This window comes from Crinia signifera, chromosome 4 (assembly GCF_055691185.1).
Source record: "Crinia signifera chromosome 4, ASM5569118v1, whole genome shotgun sequence".
Taxonomy (NCBI): Eukaryota; Metazoa; Chordata; class Amphibia; order Anura; family Myobatrachidae; genus Crinia; species Crinia signifera.
Window position 1 is genome coordinate 146,439,397 of NC_139220.1, and position 14,400 is coordinate 146,453,796.

Consider the following 14,400-nt stretch of genomic DNA (forward strand, 5'->3'; position numbering starts at 1 on the left):
CCTATCCGCTCTGCACAAGGACCGGTTCTTTCATCCACACGCATTATTCACTGCCACTCAGGACCTTTTTTGAGCTGCACCCACTCCCATGCACAATAAGACTCTCCCCTAGTCTCCCAACCTTCAAGTGTTCCATAAAAACTTATCTTTTCAGGTAAGCCTATCAAATTTCAAAACTGTACACATAACCTTCATAAGCTATCCAACCCAATTACATCGCTCTATACAGTCCGTACATAAACTCACATATTTTCTCTTTCTTCACTTAAACATTCCCCTGACCCCTGGCTGTGTGACTATACCAGCAGCCTACCAAGAACCTTTGCAATCTGGTGGACCATTATGCAATAGATATGAGAGCAAGGCCTTCCTACTCCTATGTCTGTCTGTTATTACCCAGTTTTGTTATATTTCTGCTGTTTCCAATTGTAAATACTGCGCTATATAATAACTGTTAATAAATAAATAATGAATAAAGGTAGAAGGGTGAGAAGGAAAGCCAGAATATCCAAGATTAAGAGGAAGATGACATATGGGGTGAAATGTAATAGGATGAGAGAATCAGAAAGTGAGAGATTTGGTAAGAAATCTCCGGGTTTTTTAATGCGGCAATCATTTACACTGCAAAACCAGTTTGATTTTGCAGTGTAAATGATTGCCGTTTAACAAAACTGGAGATTTCTTACCAAATCTCTCACTTTCTGATTCTCTCATCCTATTACATTTCACCCAGGTAGTCAGACGCCAGAGGTTCCTTGTTCAGTATGATAACCTGCTTCCTGAATGTCTCATAGACAGAAGTGCTCATTTCAGCATGATCATTTTTCTGCAGAAACTGAAAGTTTCTAGTCACACTAATGGTGCCCATACACTTATGCGATCAGATGCGATGCAATGTCCTATCGCACCTGATCGCATCAAGTGGTGCCCAGTGCAGCACCCGATGTCACAAGCTATCTGCGATGGACATCGGGTACTGGAAGAGGGGTGGCGGCTGTGTATCTGAGATCTCTAAGCCAATCAGCGGCTTCACATTCAGGCGGCCACTGATTGTCTGAGACAGCTCTCTCTTAGCCAATCAGTGGGCTTTCCAGTTTTTTAAAGTCATCTTCTGCCGATGCTGAGTCCCACCACCTGAAAGCGCTTCTTCACAGGCTCCACCACAGTCCCCAGCTCCACGGCCAGTCAGGTACGTACCCGCACCCCGCCAGTGCTCCGGTCCCACTCCTCTGCCACCAGTCCCCTCTCTGGTCCCCACTCCGGTCCCTGAACCCGAAGCTGATTGCATTCGAGCATGCAATTCGATAAATATTATGTGCAGCATATAGTATTTATCGATGCGACATAGATGGCGTGCCTGCGCATCGCGTCGAATGTCCCCTTAAAAATGCATGCAACCATTTGTTTTATTGGCCAGATGTGGCCGAAGTTGAATGATTCATTGCTGCCCATACATATGTATGGGCAGCATAAGATTGATACAAAAATCCTTTCATAAGAGATCTCCGAAAATAATTAGTTTCCTTTCATTTCTACTGTACCGGAAAAATACAGATATTGTCTATGATACATGGCCATACAAAGTCTTACCTCTGACAACCAGATCAGCGGATGCAGAGGAGTTGTCCACAATGGTTTGAGCGGTACAAACGTATCTTCCAGCGTGCTTCAGTTGGACATTTCTAATGATCAGCTCACTGCCAATATCATTCTGTTAGAAAATAAGTCATACAGCAGACATTTAGAACAAATACAATATATATTTTTAAATATTTAAGATTAGCTAATTTATTTTCTATTTCTCCAGTACTACTACATATAACATACAGTACATTGTAACACAGATCATATAATATTAAACTTTTATTTTTATGTTAAATGAAAAAAAGTAATTACAATATTATTACCAGGTTCAAACATCAAGATCTATTAGCGAATAGTACATGTACTATTGACTGTAAGCACTTTAATACTCTATAATAGGATGAGTAAGCCTGCTGCGATTTGGTGATTGGATTATTTCATTATATTACATAGTAATTGTTCTTGTCACCTAATCTTTCTGTGCTGTACTATGGAAGATGCCATATGCTTTTCTGGCAGTTGTCAGAACTTTTCATTCCATAAATATAGTTCTTGTCATGACATATTCACTGTATGTGACAAATCCGATTAGAAAATGCTAAGATTATGCCCATTTCTAATTAGGTATTTTTAAAATGAATTACAGGTTGAGTATCCCTTATCCGAATATCCATTATCCGAATTTTTCCGAAAACCATACATTCCACAAAGTGAAAAAATGGGGACATTACTGGGGACATTTGTAACAGCATTGCTGAGGACATGATGACAATGATTGCTTAGCATTCAAAGTCAGTGCCTGAGATAGTACACAAACTTTGTTTCATGTTTTGAAACCTTGTTTATTGAACAAATAAAATATATTTGTGTATATTTCATGTATTTGATGTGTTTATACAACATAAATGCAAGATACTTCAAAATACATCAGTGAAATATTAAAATATTCCAAAATATGGAATAATCCATTATCCAAAGTTCTCCTGGTCCCGAGCATTTTGGATCAGGGATACTCAACCTGTTTTTTTGTAATACCAAAAGATCAATTTGCACAAAAACTTCTAGAACACTAACTTATTATAAAATTAAAAGTTTTTTTGACCAATTTAGCGGCGATCCTTAGATGCAGATATCCCCACAAAGGCTAATGGGGACTACATACCAGGTGATTTGAGCCTATTTTCTAAGTGATCTGGCCCCGTGTGTCGCTATCACCTGGTGATTAAGATCCTTCATGCAGGATAAATCTAGTAAGCTCACTGGAGAACACTGACCCTGACAGATCAATCAGCATACAGCGCTGTGTGCTGGGCGATCTTGCTGCGATCTAGCATCGCTCAGCACAGTTGCCCCATGGGTAGGCCCCATTAGCAGTCCTTGGATTGGTATGTACCATACTATGCTTCTAAAATGCATAATTTCAAGCACTAAGTGGTAATGTCAGTGTTTAGGAAGGCATTTCATTGAAGCAGATAGCTGGGCAGTACATGCTAAATAAAATGCATTTATATAATACTAGTTACCAGACATTCAAATGATGGGACAACATAACAGTAATAAAGTTGCTGTGCATGCCCGATTGGAAAAAAACTGTAATTGCTCCGCCAAACGCCATCTAGTTAGCAAAGTTAGCCTTTATTATATAGGATAAGTATAATACATTATGGAACTTCCGGAAGTAAAGATTAATGTTTGGATGTAGTTCTCATTAAAGAATGCTTTTATCAATTGAATATGCGAGGATGAATGCATTTATTACTATACATTTTTTTTTATTTAATAATTTTTTATTTTAGTATTGACCAATAACAATTAACATAAATATAAATAAACAAACTAAAAATACAACAATGTATGTATTCTCATTCACTTGGGTAGCCCAATAACATTGAGCATACATAATGACATTATATCCACATAGTAAGTACTTTTCAAATATAAATATATTCAAGTGTATAATGAGGATTGTTGAACACAATATATAACTAGGTTGCAATCAATTGAAGTACTGTGTACAAAGGAAAAGTGGCTAACAAAATACTTGGTTGCGCAAGCGGGAATATGGCATACTAGAAACCCCATTCCACGTTCATTCTAAACTGAATTTGTTGGTAGCGGAGTGCTGTGGTGGAATTACATGGGGTTTCTAAACAAATGTACCCACTTATACTTGAGATTGGAATTATGATGAGCTTGCAGTATAATCAGATAAAGGACAGATAATAAGCAGTACATTTACAGTACTAAGATGGGAGTTCTATTGAAGATGGGATAATTTCATTGGCAACCGATCAGATTCTTCTTATTTATTTAGCACCTTCTAGAAGATAATCAATATAATGTGATTGGTTGCTATGGGCAACATCCCTTATTCAAGCAAATTTGCTCCTAAGTGCCTAGATTCCTTACATTGTAGCATACTTTTATCCAGAGAATCCTGAAATATTGGAAAAGCTGATGCAAATTGTGTATGTATAGCATGCCTCAATTCAAGGTATCTGTCAGAGGCACTTTATGAGAGGAGGAGGTCCGTGTGCAACATCTTCTGCTCGGGCCCTCTCCTCTCTCCCGGCTGCCGCATTAGTGCACACCACAGTAGAGCATGGCTTGGCCATTTTTTTTTAGATTCTGGCAGCCATGCAGCCTTCATCGCAGAACTCCAGAGGGGCTGCCTGGCAAGTCTATTTCTGCTTCAATCTGGAAGAGGTAATTACAGTATGTTACTGTCTACATCCTTGCTGGCGGGTCGCCAGAACGTACGCGCTGGCGACCCGCCAGCAGCCTCGCCATCGAGGAGATTGAGACGCACGTGCGTCTCACGCGCACGCGCGTCTCAGTCTCCGTCGCTAGCGCGACGGAAACCCTGTCCGTCTCCGTCTCAGGGAGACGGACAGGGTTAGGGGGGGTTAGGGGGGGTGCGGGCAGGCGGCGGGGACCCCGGGTTACCGCCGGCAAGCCGGCGGGGACCCGGGGGAACGGATCGAAGCGCCGTCGGAAAGGGACGCGCGCCGCTCGTGCGCGCGCGTCCCCTTCTCACCATCGCCATGGCGCTGGCGGGGGATGGCGGCTGGCGACGCCAGCGCCATCCCCTGCAAAGATGGGACCTGACCCATCTGTACATGCTGCTCTATGCAGCATCCCCCCTCCACCCATGCACTGTCCTCCCTCTGCCCTCCATCCATCCTGTTCTCTTCTGGCAACCCACCGGGTCCAGGCGGCTGTCAATTTCCAATTGGTATCGACGCCCACCGTGTGTACACGCCAAAAGACAGAACTTTATCATACTATTACATTTGGCCCAACTTGTTTTGTAATTTACAATAAAAAAAACATTGATTGTTGTAGTAACATTTTAATAAGTCTTTATAGGATAAGCAGGCCCCATCTCCCCATGTAGAATGTGATATGTAAATATGGAATCAAATCTGTGATTTCATTATAATTGAAGTTACCTACTATGATTGAATAAGACATATTCATCAACACCGTAAATGAAAGATAAACACTAATAGATACCAGATGTTTGTGATCTGCAAAATGTGATGTTATTAAATGATGATTTTGGCAACCAGCGCACAAACAACTATAATTATAACTGTGTAATTGGTCACTTGGTGATTTAGTATACAGTAAAATTGTAAATAATTGTAAAATGCTGCCACATCTTAATAAACATGGGCAGATAATGAAACATAAAAATGCTTCAGACCATATCCTTTATGCAAAAAGCCAGTTTAATAACATATTGCCTTTGATTAATTCCTATGACGGCTAATTCTATTGGGATGCTCACCTTTCCAATAAATATGACATTCCCCACGAAGTGCTATCATGAGAAAGCAGAAGTCAGCAGAGCAATTAACCGAGGAAGACCGGCATAACCAGCAATGGTGCCATAAATAGAGTGTTACTGTAGTTATGCTTAGCTGAGATTAATATATAATCAAAGTAATAAAAAAAGCAATAAAAAGAAATTGCATATATTGAAATATAGCATAATTAATGTTCTACATGTACTATTAAAATAAATTAAACTTTCTAAACTGTAATTCATAATTTCCAATATGCGCAAAACTTTTTCAGTGTCATCCATTTTGGGGGGAGTCATGGAATGAGTGCTCCGACCTTTTCTAAAAGGGAAGGCGATCCCCTGTTTGATGCATCTAGCTAGGAGGTTCACAGACTGCGATGTCTGTGAACCTCTGGGCAGGCCGGAAGCATGCATAGTTGTCAAAAATTTCTTAGCAACGTATGTGTGACCCAAATAGTTTAGAAACGGCACTGCTCACCATATTCATGCATTAACAGTACTGACACTTAGACTTATGGGCCCACCACATAAATCCTATTAAAATTGCATTTCTGGTCTCCTCCCAAAAAGAAACAATTTTTCAACTTTTACATATTTAGGGAGAACTGGAGCCGATAATGTAGGGGGAGTACATGCCCACATGGCACTGGTGACACCTCCACCGCTTCTCATAATAGGTGTCAGAAATCGTGGCACACGTGCATCTGCGTGCTGGTGCGTCCTGCGACATAAGTCCCTGTTTAGCGATGTCCCCAGTTATTCTCCATGGCCCCTGCCTACTCCCGCCTCCAGTTGTCGACGCCACAGAAGTATGATAGGAATCTCAAACATTGCCGGGATTTCATCAACCAGTGTGAGGTCCAGTTCAAGTTGGTTCAGCAGAATTTCCCAACATACCGAGTTAAAGTGTCCTGCATTATTTCTCTGCTTACCAGCTCTGCAATAGAGGGGGTTTATCCCTTACGGGAGAGGTTTGTTCCACTTCTTGTGGACTATGAAGGCTTCATCACTGCCTTTCAAAGAATCTTTTCGATTTTCGATGAACCAGGGCCACCTGCCACTGCAGCCACTGAAATTTTTCGGGTGAAGCCAGGGCCACAGTATATGGATCAATATGTCACCAATTTCAGACTCTGGCATCTGAACTCCCGAGGAACAATGAAGCGCTGACAGCAGTCCTCTGGTTGGGCTTTTCCGATCCTGTCAAAGATGCCTTACCAACTAATGACTTACCCAACAAACTGGAGGACCTGATCTCCCTATGTATCAAGATGAATCTGCATCTTTGTGAACAAAATCAAGAAAAAATAAAGAAAAGACCGCCCAAGGTCCCGTCTGCTTCCATACCCCAGTCTCTATCACGCCCGGTGTCAACAGCCCTGGAAGAACCTATGCAGCTCGGTAGAACGTGCTATGAGACAACGAAACAACTAAACAATCTATGTCTTTATTAAGCCGCCCGTGACCATACAGTCCCAGTCCGGTCCCCAAGTGTTCTCTGCTCTGATCAATTCAGGAGCAGCCGGGAACTTCTTCGCTCTAGATGTGGTTAAGAAGTTCAACTTACCTGTAGTCCCGTTGGACTTGTACTTCTTCCTAACTGCAATGGATGGGAGCAAGATCATCGGCAGTGACATCACTCACCGTACCAGTCCCATAGCCCTACAAGTCGGTGTCCTACATAAAGAAATTATGGAATTCCTTATCATTCCTAAAACATCCTATAGTATTGTGCTGGGTATGCCCTGGCTATGGGTACGTAATCCCTGGATCAACTAGGTAACATTACAGATCGAAGAATGGAACCGCCATTGTCAAAAACACTGTCTATCCAAAGTGGATCATCTCCGTTCTTCAGAGCCATAGACTGTGCCAGGGTTACCCAAGGAATATCAAGAACTCCAAGACGTCTTCAGCGAGCAAGCTGCCGGTCAGTTCTTCAGCGAGAAAGTTGCCAATCAGTTACCTCCTCATCGCTGTGTCCTCAGTACCCACTGTTCTATGAACTGTCCATACCTCAAGCCTCCCGTGTTCCAGTTCCCTGACCCTTCCACTGGCTCACTGCTGCCACAGATGGGGACACCAGATAACCGAGCCCTGACAATAGGCCCTTGAACATTTTCAGACTCAAGCCCATGTGGTCCTGGTGGTGGTGCATCTGTAATTGAAGATTCCCATGGGTTTCTTTTAAAACACGTGGGATTGTGTAACATTATGGTGTTTGTACAGCAGCAACATATTGTGAGGTACCCAGGTGTAGATTTACTATAACTTTAAAATAGGGAAAGTGCAGGTCCATAGTACCAAATCAGATTCTAGATAATACTTATAACAGGCAGTAGACACACCATATCTTCCTGCTACTTATGGGTACTCACTGTTCAGATGTAGTTTAGTCTGTATGATTTTTTACTGCACGATACATAACATAATGAAGAACACAGATCTGATTATTTACATTCTGGTCAAATAGTGGCCTCCACTTCATTAAGGAGCTTAGCTAATCCAACGGAATGCATAGTTAAAGGATTTCATTACTAATAATGCAAACTGATCCCATCAAAACAATCCTTAAGAATTATTCATGGGGAGCACATTTTTAATGACAAAAGACCATAAATTGGACTGATATCAAACAGTACTGGAAACATAAGAATATAAACTATGTGTACAGACTGTATGTGGAATGTGATTTACACAGCAAAGCTATAATATTCTTACAAAAAGATGAAAGAAGCAGGAACGACCATAGAAACCATCTATTGTATACAGTACTTTGCATACTTAATTGACAAATAACTAATTACACTGTACAGATTTAGAGTATTACAGTAAAGGGTGCACTAATACCTTGACCAAAACAAGATAAACATGCAGGAGACACTATCACAGTACAAACACATACTCCCAACAGTCCCAGTATAGGCTGGAAAGTCCAGACTTGAGGGTTCTGTCCCTCTATCCTTATGCTTTGTCCAGACTAGGCAGGAATGTGTTTTCATAGCAGATTGGAAAAGAAAGTGAAGCCTGGCAAGTGAGCATGGCATACCAAGGGTTCTTTCAGGAGATGGGCATTGGCTGTGTGTGTGTGGATCAGAGCGCCTGAAGCCCAGAACATTGCTAATTTGTTCTAATTTCCCACACTAAAGATCCATACACACTGGGCAACCATGCCCAGCATGTATGGACAGCGATGATGACAATCACTGAGCGGCTATCCTCCTGCCCGGTGCCGACGGAGGGGGGAGGATGGCGTTGCATAGTGGAGTGCTATGCAAAGCCGTCCTGTAAGCCGCTCATCTGCTGGTATAACCAGCAGATGAACGGCTTTCCCGGCGATGTTGCGGGAGCGCGCAGCAGCGCTCACCGCTCATCGCCAGGCCATACACACTGGGCGGCTTTGAGCTGAAAGCCACTCAAACCTGCTGTTTTGAGCGACTTTCATCTCAAAGTCGCCCAGTGTGTATGGGCCTTAAAACATTTTGTGGTATGCAAACATTTGTGTATTGTTATATAGATAATATAAATTCTGAAATAAATACAAAGTTTTAAGAGCACATGAGAACTGAATGTGGTAAAATATGATCAAACTCTGCAGGACAGTGCCAGAAGGGCTGTTACTGTATGTCTAACACTGCCAGAAACAGGTCTTCGCTCCTACATTTTATTACAATAAACTGCTCAGCATATGCCCTCTAACCTGCTATTGTATCAAGCACCAGCCATTGGGAATTATGCACACTACAGTACTGGGTCAGTAGTAATACCCATAGGAAGGAATGAATGTGGGCTGGTATGCTTTGTATGACAGCTGTTCTTGCTTTTCATCCCATGTACCTATAAATCATAGGCGTGCGCAGCACATTTTATTAAGGGGTGCACCATCAAAGGGGTGTGTGTAGTATAACCTATTGGGCCCATTAGGTGTGTCTAACACTGCCAATCAAGCGTGTCTACCATCATCTATTGGAACTCTCTACAAAACGTGTCTCAGCCACACCATAATCTCCTGCCTATTTCAGTTTTAATCTTCTAATTACTCTGTGTAACAGTACATGCAAAAAGACTCAAAAACATATATGGATGATGTAGGTATGTACTGATATGACAATGGTCTAGTACAGGTAACAATGCAAAACACACATAATTGATTGACAGGCTCTTCTTTTAATGGAATACAGTTCTAAAGAGCAAAAGTATTTTGTAAAAGGTATTGCTAGCGGCAAAGAGGGGTTCAGAAGGTTGGGTGCGCACAGCATTAGGGGGTGCCTGTGCACCCCTAACGCTCAATGTGCGCACGCCTATGCTATAAATGTGTATGATAGGCAGGGCCGGCGGAACCCGCTCAGCGAGGGATTCAAAGCAGGGAGGCGCTGGCCAGTAGAGGAGCTCTCCCCACTCTGCACCCTGCTACTGCTGGCTGCCGCTGTCTGTCACACTGCATGACAGACAGCGGCGCCGGCAACATGAAGCACTTACCAGTGCCGCGGGAAGCGTGAGGGTCGGGGGAGGCAGAGGACAGTGATCTGTGGACGGCTCTGGAGTTACTGCTGACTGTAGTACTGCCAGGTGCCACTAGATGCCCCCAGCTGATCCCAGTACTGTGGAGCTATGCCATGTCATGATCAATGGAGATGGCCCGGGACCCCACAGAGGAGCTGGCTGACTCAGTGAGTGTTTTATGTGTGTGTCTCTCTCTACCTGTCTATATCTATGTCTAGATATCTATCTATCTCTGTCTGTCTAATATCTATCTATATCTGCCTATCTGTTTAGGCCCCCATACATTAGGCCGACTTGTCCTTAGGACAAGTCGGACCCAATACTCCTGTGAGCCGCCCGGCAGCTCCCCGGGAGGCTCAAATACAATTTGGCACTTGATGAGCCAAATTTTACATGTGATAAATCGCTTGCGATTTATCACATGTACGGGGAGCTGCAGCGGGCGGTGAGGGGCATGGGGGCCGGTGGTGATCAGGGGCAGCAGTGGGGCGGGCAGCGGGGGTACTGAGTGCTGACCTGGGGGCGGTGTGGTCAGCAGCAGGGCTCATCAGGGGGACGCCGGAGCGGGGAGCGTGTCCTGACGCTGTAACTAGCCGGCAGCGCCTGTGTGTGATGATCTGGCCGGGCGGCGGGCGCTGTGATCATTCACATATATCATTCATTCAGCAGCGCTGCGGGACGGACGGGGCCGGGCAGTGGCGGGTATTATATTTTTAAAACACCTGTCAAATGACTAGCCGTTCTCTGATTGGCTGAGAGCTCTCAGCCAACGGTCAGTCATTGGCTGAGAGCTCTCAGCCAATCAGAGAACGGCTAGTCATTTGACAGGTGTTTTAAAAATATAATACCCGCCACTGCCCGGCCCCGTCCGTCCCGCAGCGCTGCTGAATGAATGATATATGTGAATGATCACAGCGCCCGGCCAGATCATCACACACAGGCGCCGCCGGCTAGTTACAGCGTCAGGACACGCTCCCCGCTCCGGCGTCCCCCTGATGAGCCCTGCTGCTGACCACACCGCCCCCAGGTCAGCACTCACCGCCAGCTAAAGGTCCCAAGTCGGGTGGTCGGACGTGCAGCAGGTCCGACCACCCGACGCAGATCCGATGCGCACGGGACCGCGCATCGGATCTGAGGGGACATCAAAAGTAGCCGATTTTGGTCCGATTTCGCCCAGATCCGACTGATCTGGCCTAAATCGGACCAAAATCGGCTAGTGTATGGGGGCCTTTTGTCTCTATCTATCTATCTATCTATCTATCTCTGTCTGTCTGTCTATTATCTATCTATATCTGCCTATCTGTTTGTCTCTATCTATCTATCTATCTATCTATCTATCTCTGTCTGTCTGTCTATTATCTATCTATATCTGCCTATCTGTTTGTCTCTATCTATCTATCTATCTATCTATCTATCTCTGTATGTCAGACTCAGACATAGATATTAGACAGACAGAGATAGATATTAGACTGTCTATAACTATCAATATCTGTGTCTAATATCTATATATTCTATATATATATCTGTCTGTCTGTCTGTCTATTTATTTAATTATCTGTCTGATGAACTCCCCCATACCCATACCTCCCAACTGTCCCGCTAAACGCGGGAACGTCCCGATTTTTGGGGACGTTCCCGCATCTTTCCCGCGGCCGGCAGTGTCCCGCTGCGGGGTGGCAGTTGGGATTCCCCCCCAATCTGACAGAATAGACGCTGTGTGCATGCGCACAGCATCTATTCGCGACCGAAAATGGGGACGCGGCTTAACTTGCATAAGCCGCGCCCTCATTTACATACACCACTCCCCCTTTTCGGGCGCCGCGCAAGTGTCCCTATTCTCTTATTCACAAAGTTGGGAGGTATGCCCATAGCACTCACTTATTATTTTTCTTAAAAATGGGAAAATAGGAAAATGTTATAGTGTACATAAGACCTCTGCTTCTCGGATGCTAAAAATATATTCACGTACACAGTATCTTAAGTAAGGTAAAACTCACCCTTACCTGGGTGAAAATAGGATTTAAAGGTGTATATTTTAGGATTTCCCTCTGGCGGTGCGTCCTATCGTGCGGTTTTAATTCACGCCAGACGTTAGATCAGGAAATAAAAGCAGTGACCGGTCATTATCTTGTGATGTTGAAGGTGTTCTTCCCTGTGTCACTTTCCCGGTCTGATGTCCAGCGTGAATCGAAAATGATGGGGTGCAACTTTTTTTGAAGCATGAGTTGTCCCTGTATGGGCTATGGAAGGGAGGGCGCAAAATTTAATTTGCAGGGGGGCGCCAGACACCCTAGCACCGGCCCTGATGATAGGCATATACAGATAAGCGCTGCATGCCTGCATATTGTACAGCTCAATTAGTATGTTTATGTGCTTGTATATACACTGTATATGGTAAGAAAGGTTAAGTTCCAAATGTCATTTTTTTGTATTAAATATTAGTCCCATGATTGGACCATTTTCTAATCTAATAGTGATAATATACACCTTTGCAAATGTTGCTGTAAAATACAGTTGATGCTTCTTAAAAATAAAATAGTTCTAATGCCGCCCATACACGCACCGATCCCGGCGGTGCGATGTGTGCGCACAGTACAAAAAGTATGTGCTGCACATACTTTTTGTACTTGATATTCATCGCATCGCATTGCATGCACAAGGCATGCAATGCGATGGATGCTAATTAAGCCCACAACGCACACCGGGATCGCAGCGTGTATGGGAAGCGTAATAATTTATTTCAATGTGCTTCTGCATTCTGATTCTACCTCCAGTGGTTAGCCAGCTTTTATCAATATTATTCATAAGGGAACATTTGTAAATTGGTGTACAAACAAAATTTCCTCCTCTGAGGACATAATAAACTGAAAATATGGGGCCTAAGTCAACATGGATCAATAATCAGATTCACAATCCATTTGATTATCGAATAACTGTGCAACCTTTAAATTGCGCATGTGTGGCTGCAAATAGCAGCTAAATATCTGTACCCATAGGAGTCACATAGAAGTCACAGTTTGATTGAAAGGAAGCCAGCGTTTTGGGGCAGGAACATAGCATTTTATGGGTGTGTTTGTAAAAATGCAGGTGTGCTCAGGCAATTTTTCGGTGGGTCTCTGACATTAGTGATAACCACTTCCAGCCTGTTTCTTTAGCAAGGGGTGGCTATTCTTTCTTTCAGGGCGGCGACTTTTTGATCGCAGGCAACTGCTCTTTCTCTATCTAGAGATACATGCTGAAATAGGTCCATGGTTTGCTTTACAGAATAATTGCAATTTAACAAAGAGCATATATTTGCTAAAGTGCAGGTTAATAGGCATCAAGATATTGCACATATTAACCAATCGGATTATCTGGTGGAAACCTGATGTTTCTGTCCGCGATGCCCGGGGCATGCATCCCAATGGTTACTGCCAGTTACTCCTTGGTGGTGACTGGAAGGTATCTTTTGTTGGTGGTCAAGTTGATGGCATCAAACATTCTAAGAAACCATGTCTGCCATCATAAGCATAAATTAACTGTAGCAGCTGCGATAAAAGTCACAGCCCCTACAGAATCAGCATAAACCTGTGAATCAGTCCTGGTGTTTCATATAAAAGATTAAATGAAATAATATACACAGTCTAAGTAAAGCTCCGTACACACGGGGCTATGTCAGCCATAATCGTGCGGGTCGCCGGGAGCGCGCACTCCACAGTTCTGCATTCCACAAGCAGAGTGTCTCATTTTTATCAGCAACCATCCCTGGTAGCTGATGAAAATTGCTGAGCAATATTAAGCCAACATTGCTCAGCGATCCTATTGCTCCGTGTGTACGGAGTTTAATAAAGGATTTAAGCTGTGTACACACATGGGTGAATTCAGCACATATCGCTGGCAATATGGTCGCTGACAATGATTTCATGTGCTGTGGGAGATAAATCGCAGGGAGCGCGCTCCCGCTGCCAGCCCTTCATGGTCGCTGGTCGCTAAAGCATGCTCCTCTGATTATGGCAAAAAATTGCTGTTCGCTGGTGCACAATGCACTGTGCACCAGTGACCAGCGGTTTCTAGTCAAAATGAGACAGAATGAGACAGAATAGCTTGCAATTTTCAGCCACAATTGCTGGTTGCTGATGAAAACGGTACACTGAGCAATATATTGCTGAGCGATTTTAAGCCAAAATCGATCAGCGACCAAATCGCACCGTGTGTAAACAGCTATATATTACATTTGCTATCATAAACCAAAATATTTTCCATTATATTCATATATTTATCAACACAACAGTAAATGGCCCATATCCATAACTTGCAGCATTACAACTATTGTTCACAGCATAGATACTATTATCTCAAGAGTGAACATTACCACACATACACTGCTACTCTTGTTCAATTCTGGGGAGCTTGGTGCAGCTGAATGGGGGGATATGACTGATACACATCATGGGTGAAATGTAATAGGATGAGAGATTCAGAAAGTGATTTGAGATTTGGTGAGAAATCTCCAGTTTTTTTAA

General features: G+C 43.5%; 1 protein-coding gene across 3 annotated transcripts in view; it reads right to left on the bottom strand.

The window, feature by feature from the left end:
- The window catches only part of CNTN1 (contactin 1), a 144,635-nt gene that overhangs the window by 23,506 nt on the left and 106,729 nt on the right, over positions 1-14,400 (bottom strand). For all 3 annotated transcript variants that reach the window (XM_083182702.1, XM_083182700.1, XM_083182701.1), the window contains one exon: positions 1,591-1,711. In XM_083182702.1, the coding sequence (XP_083038828.1) occupies positions 1,591-1,711 (121 nt within the window). The remainder of the gene's footprint in view (positions 1-1,590; positions 1,712-14,400) is intronic.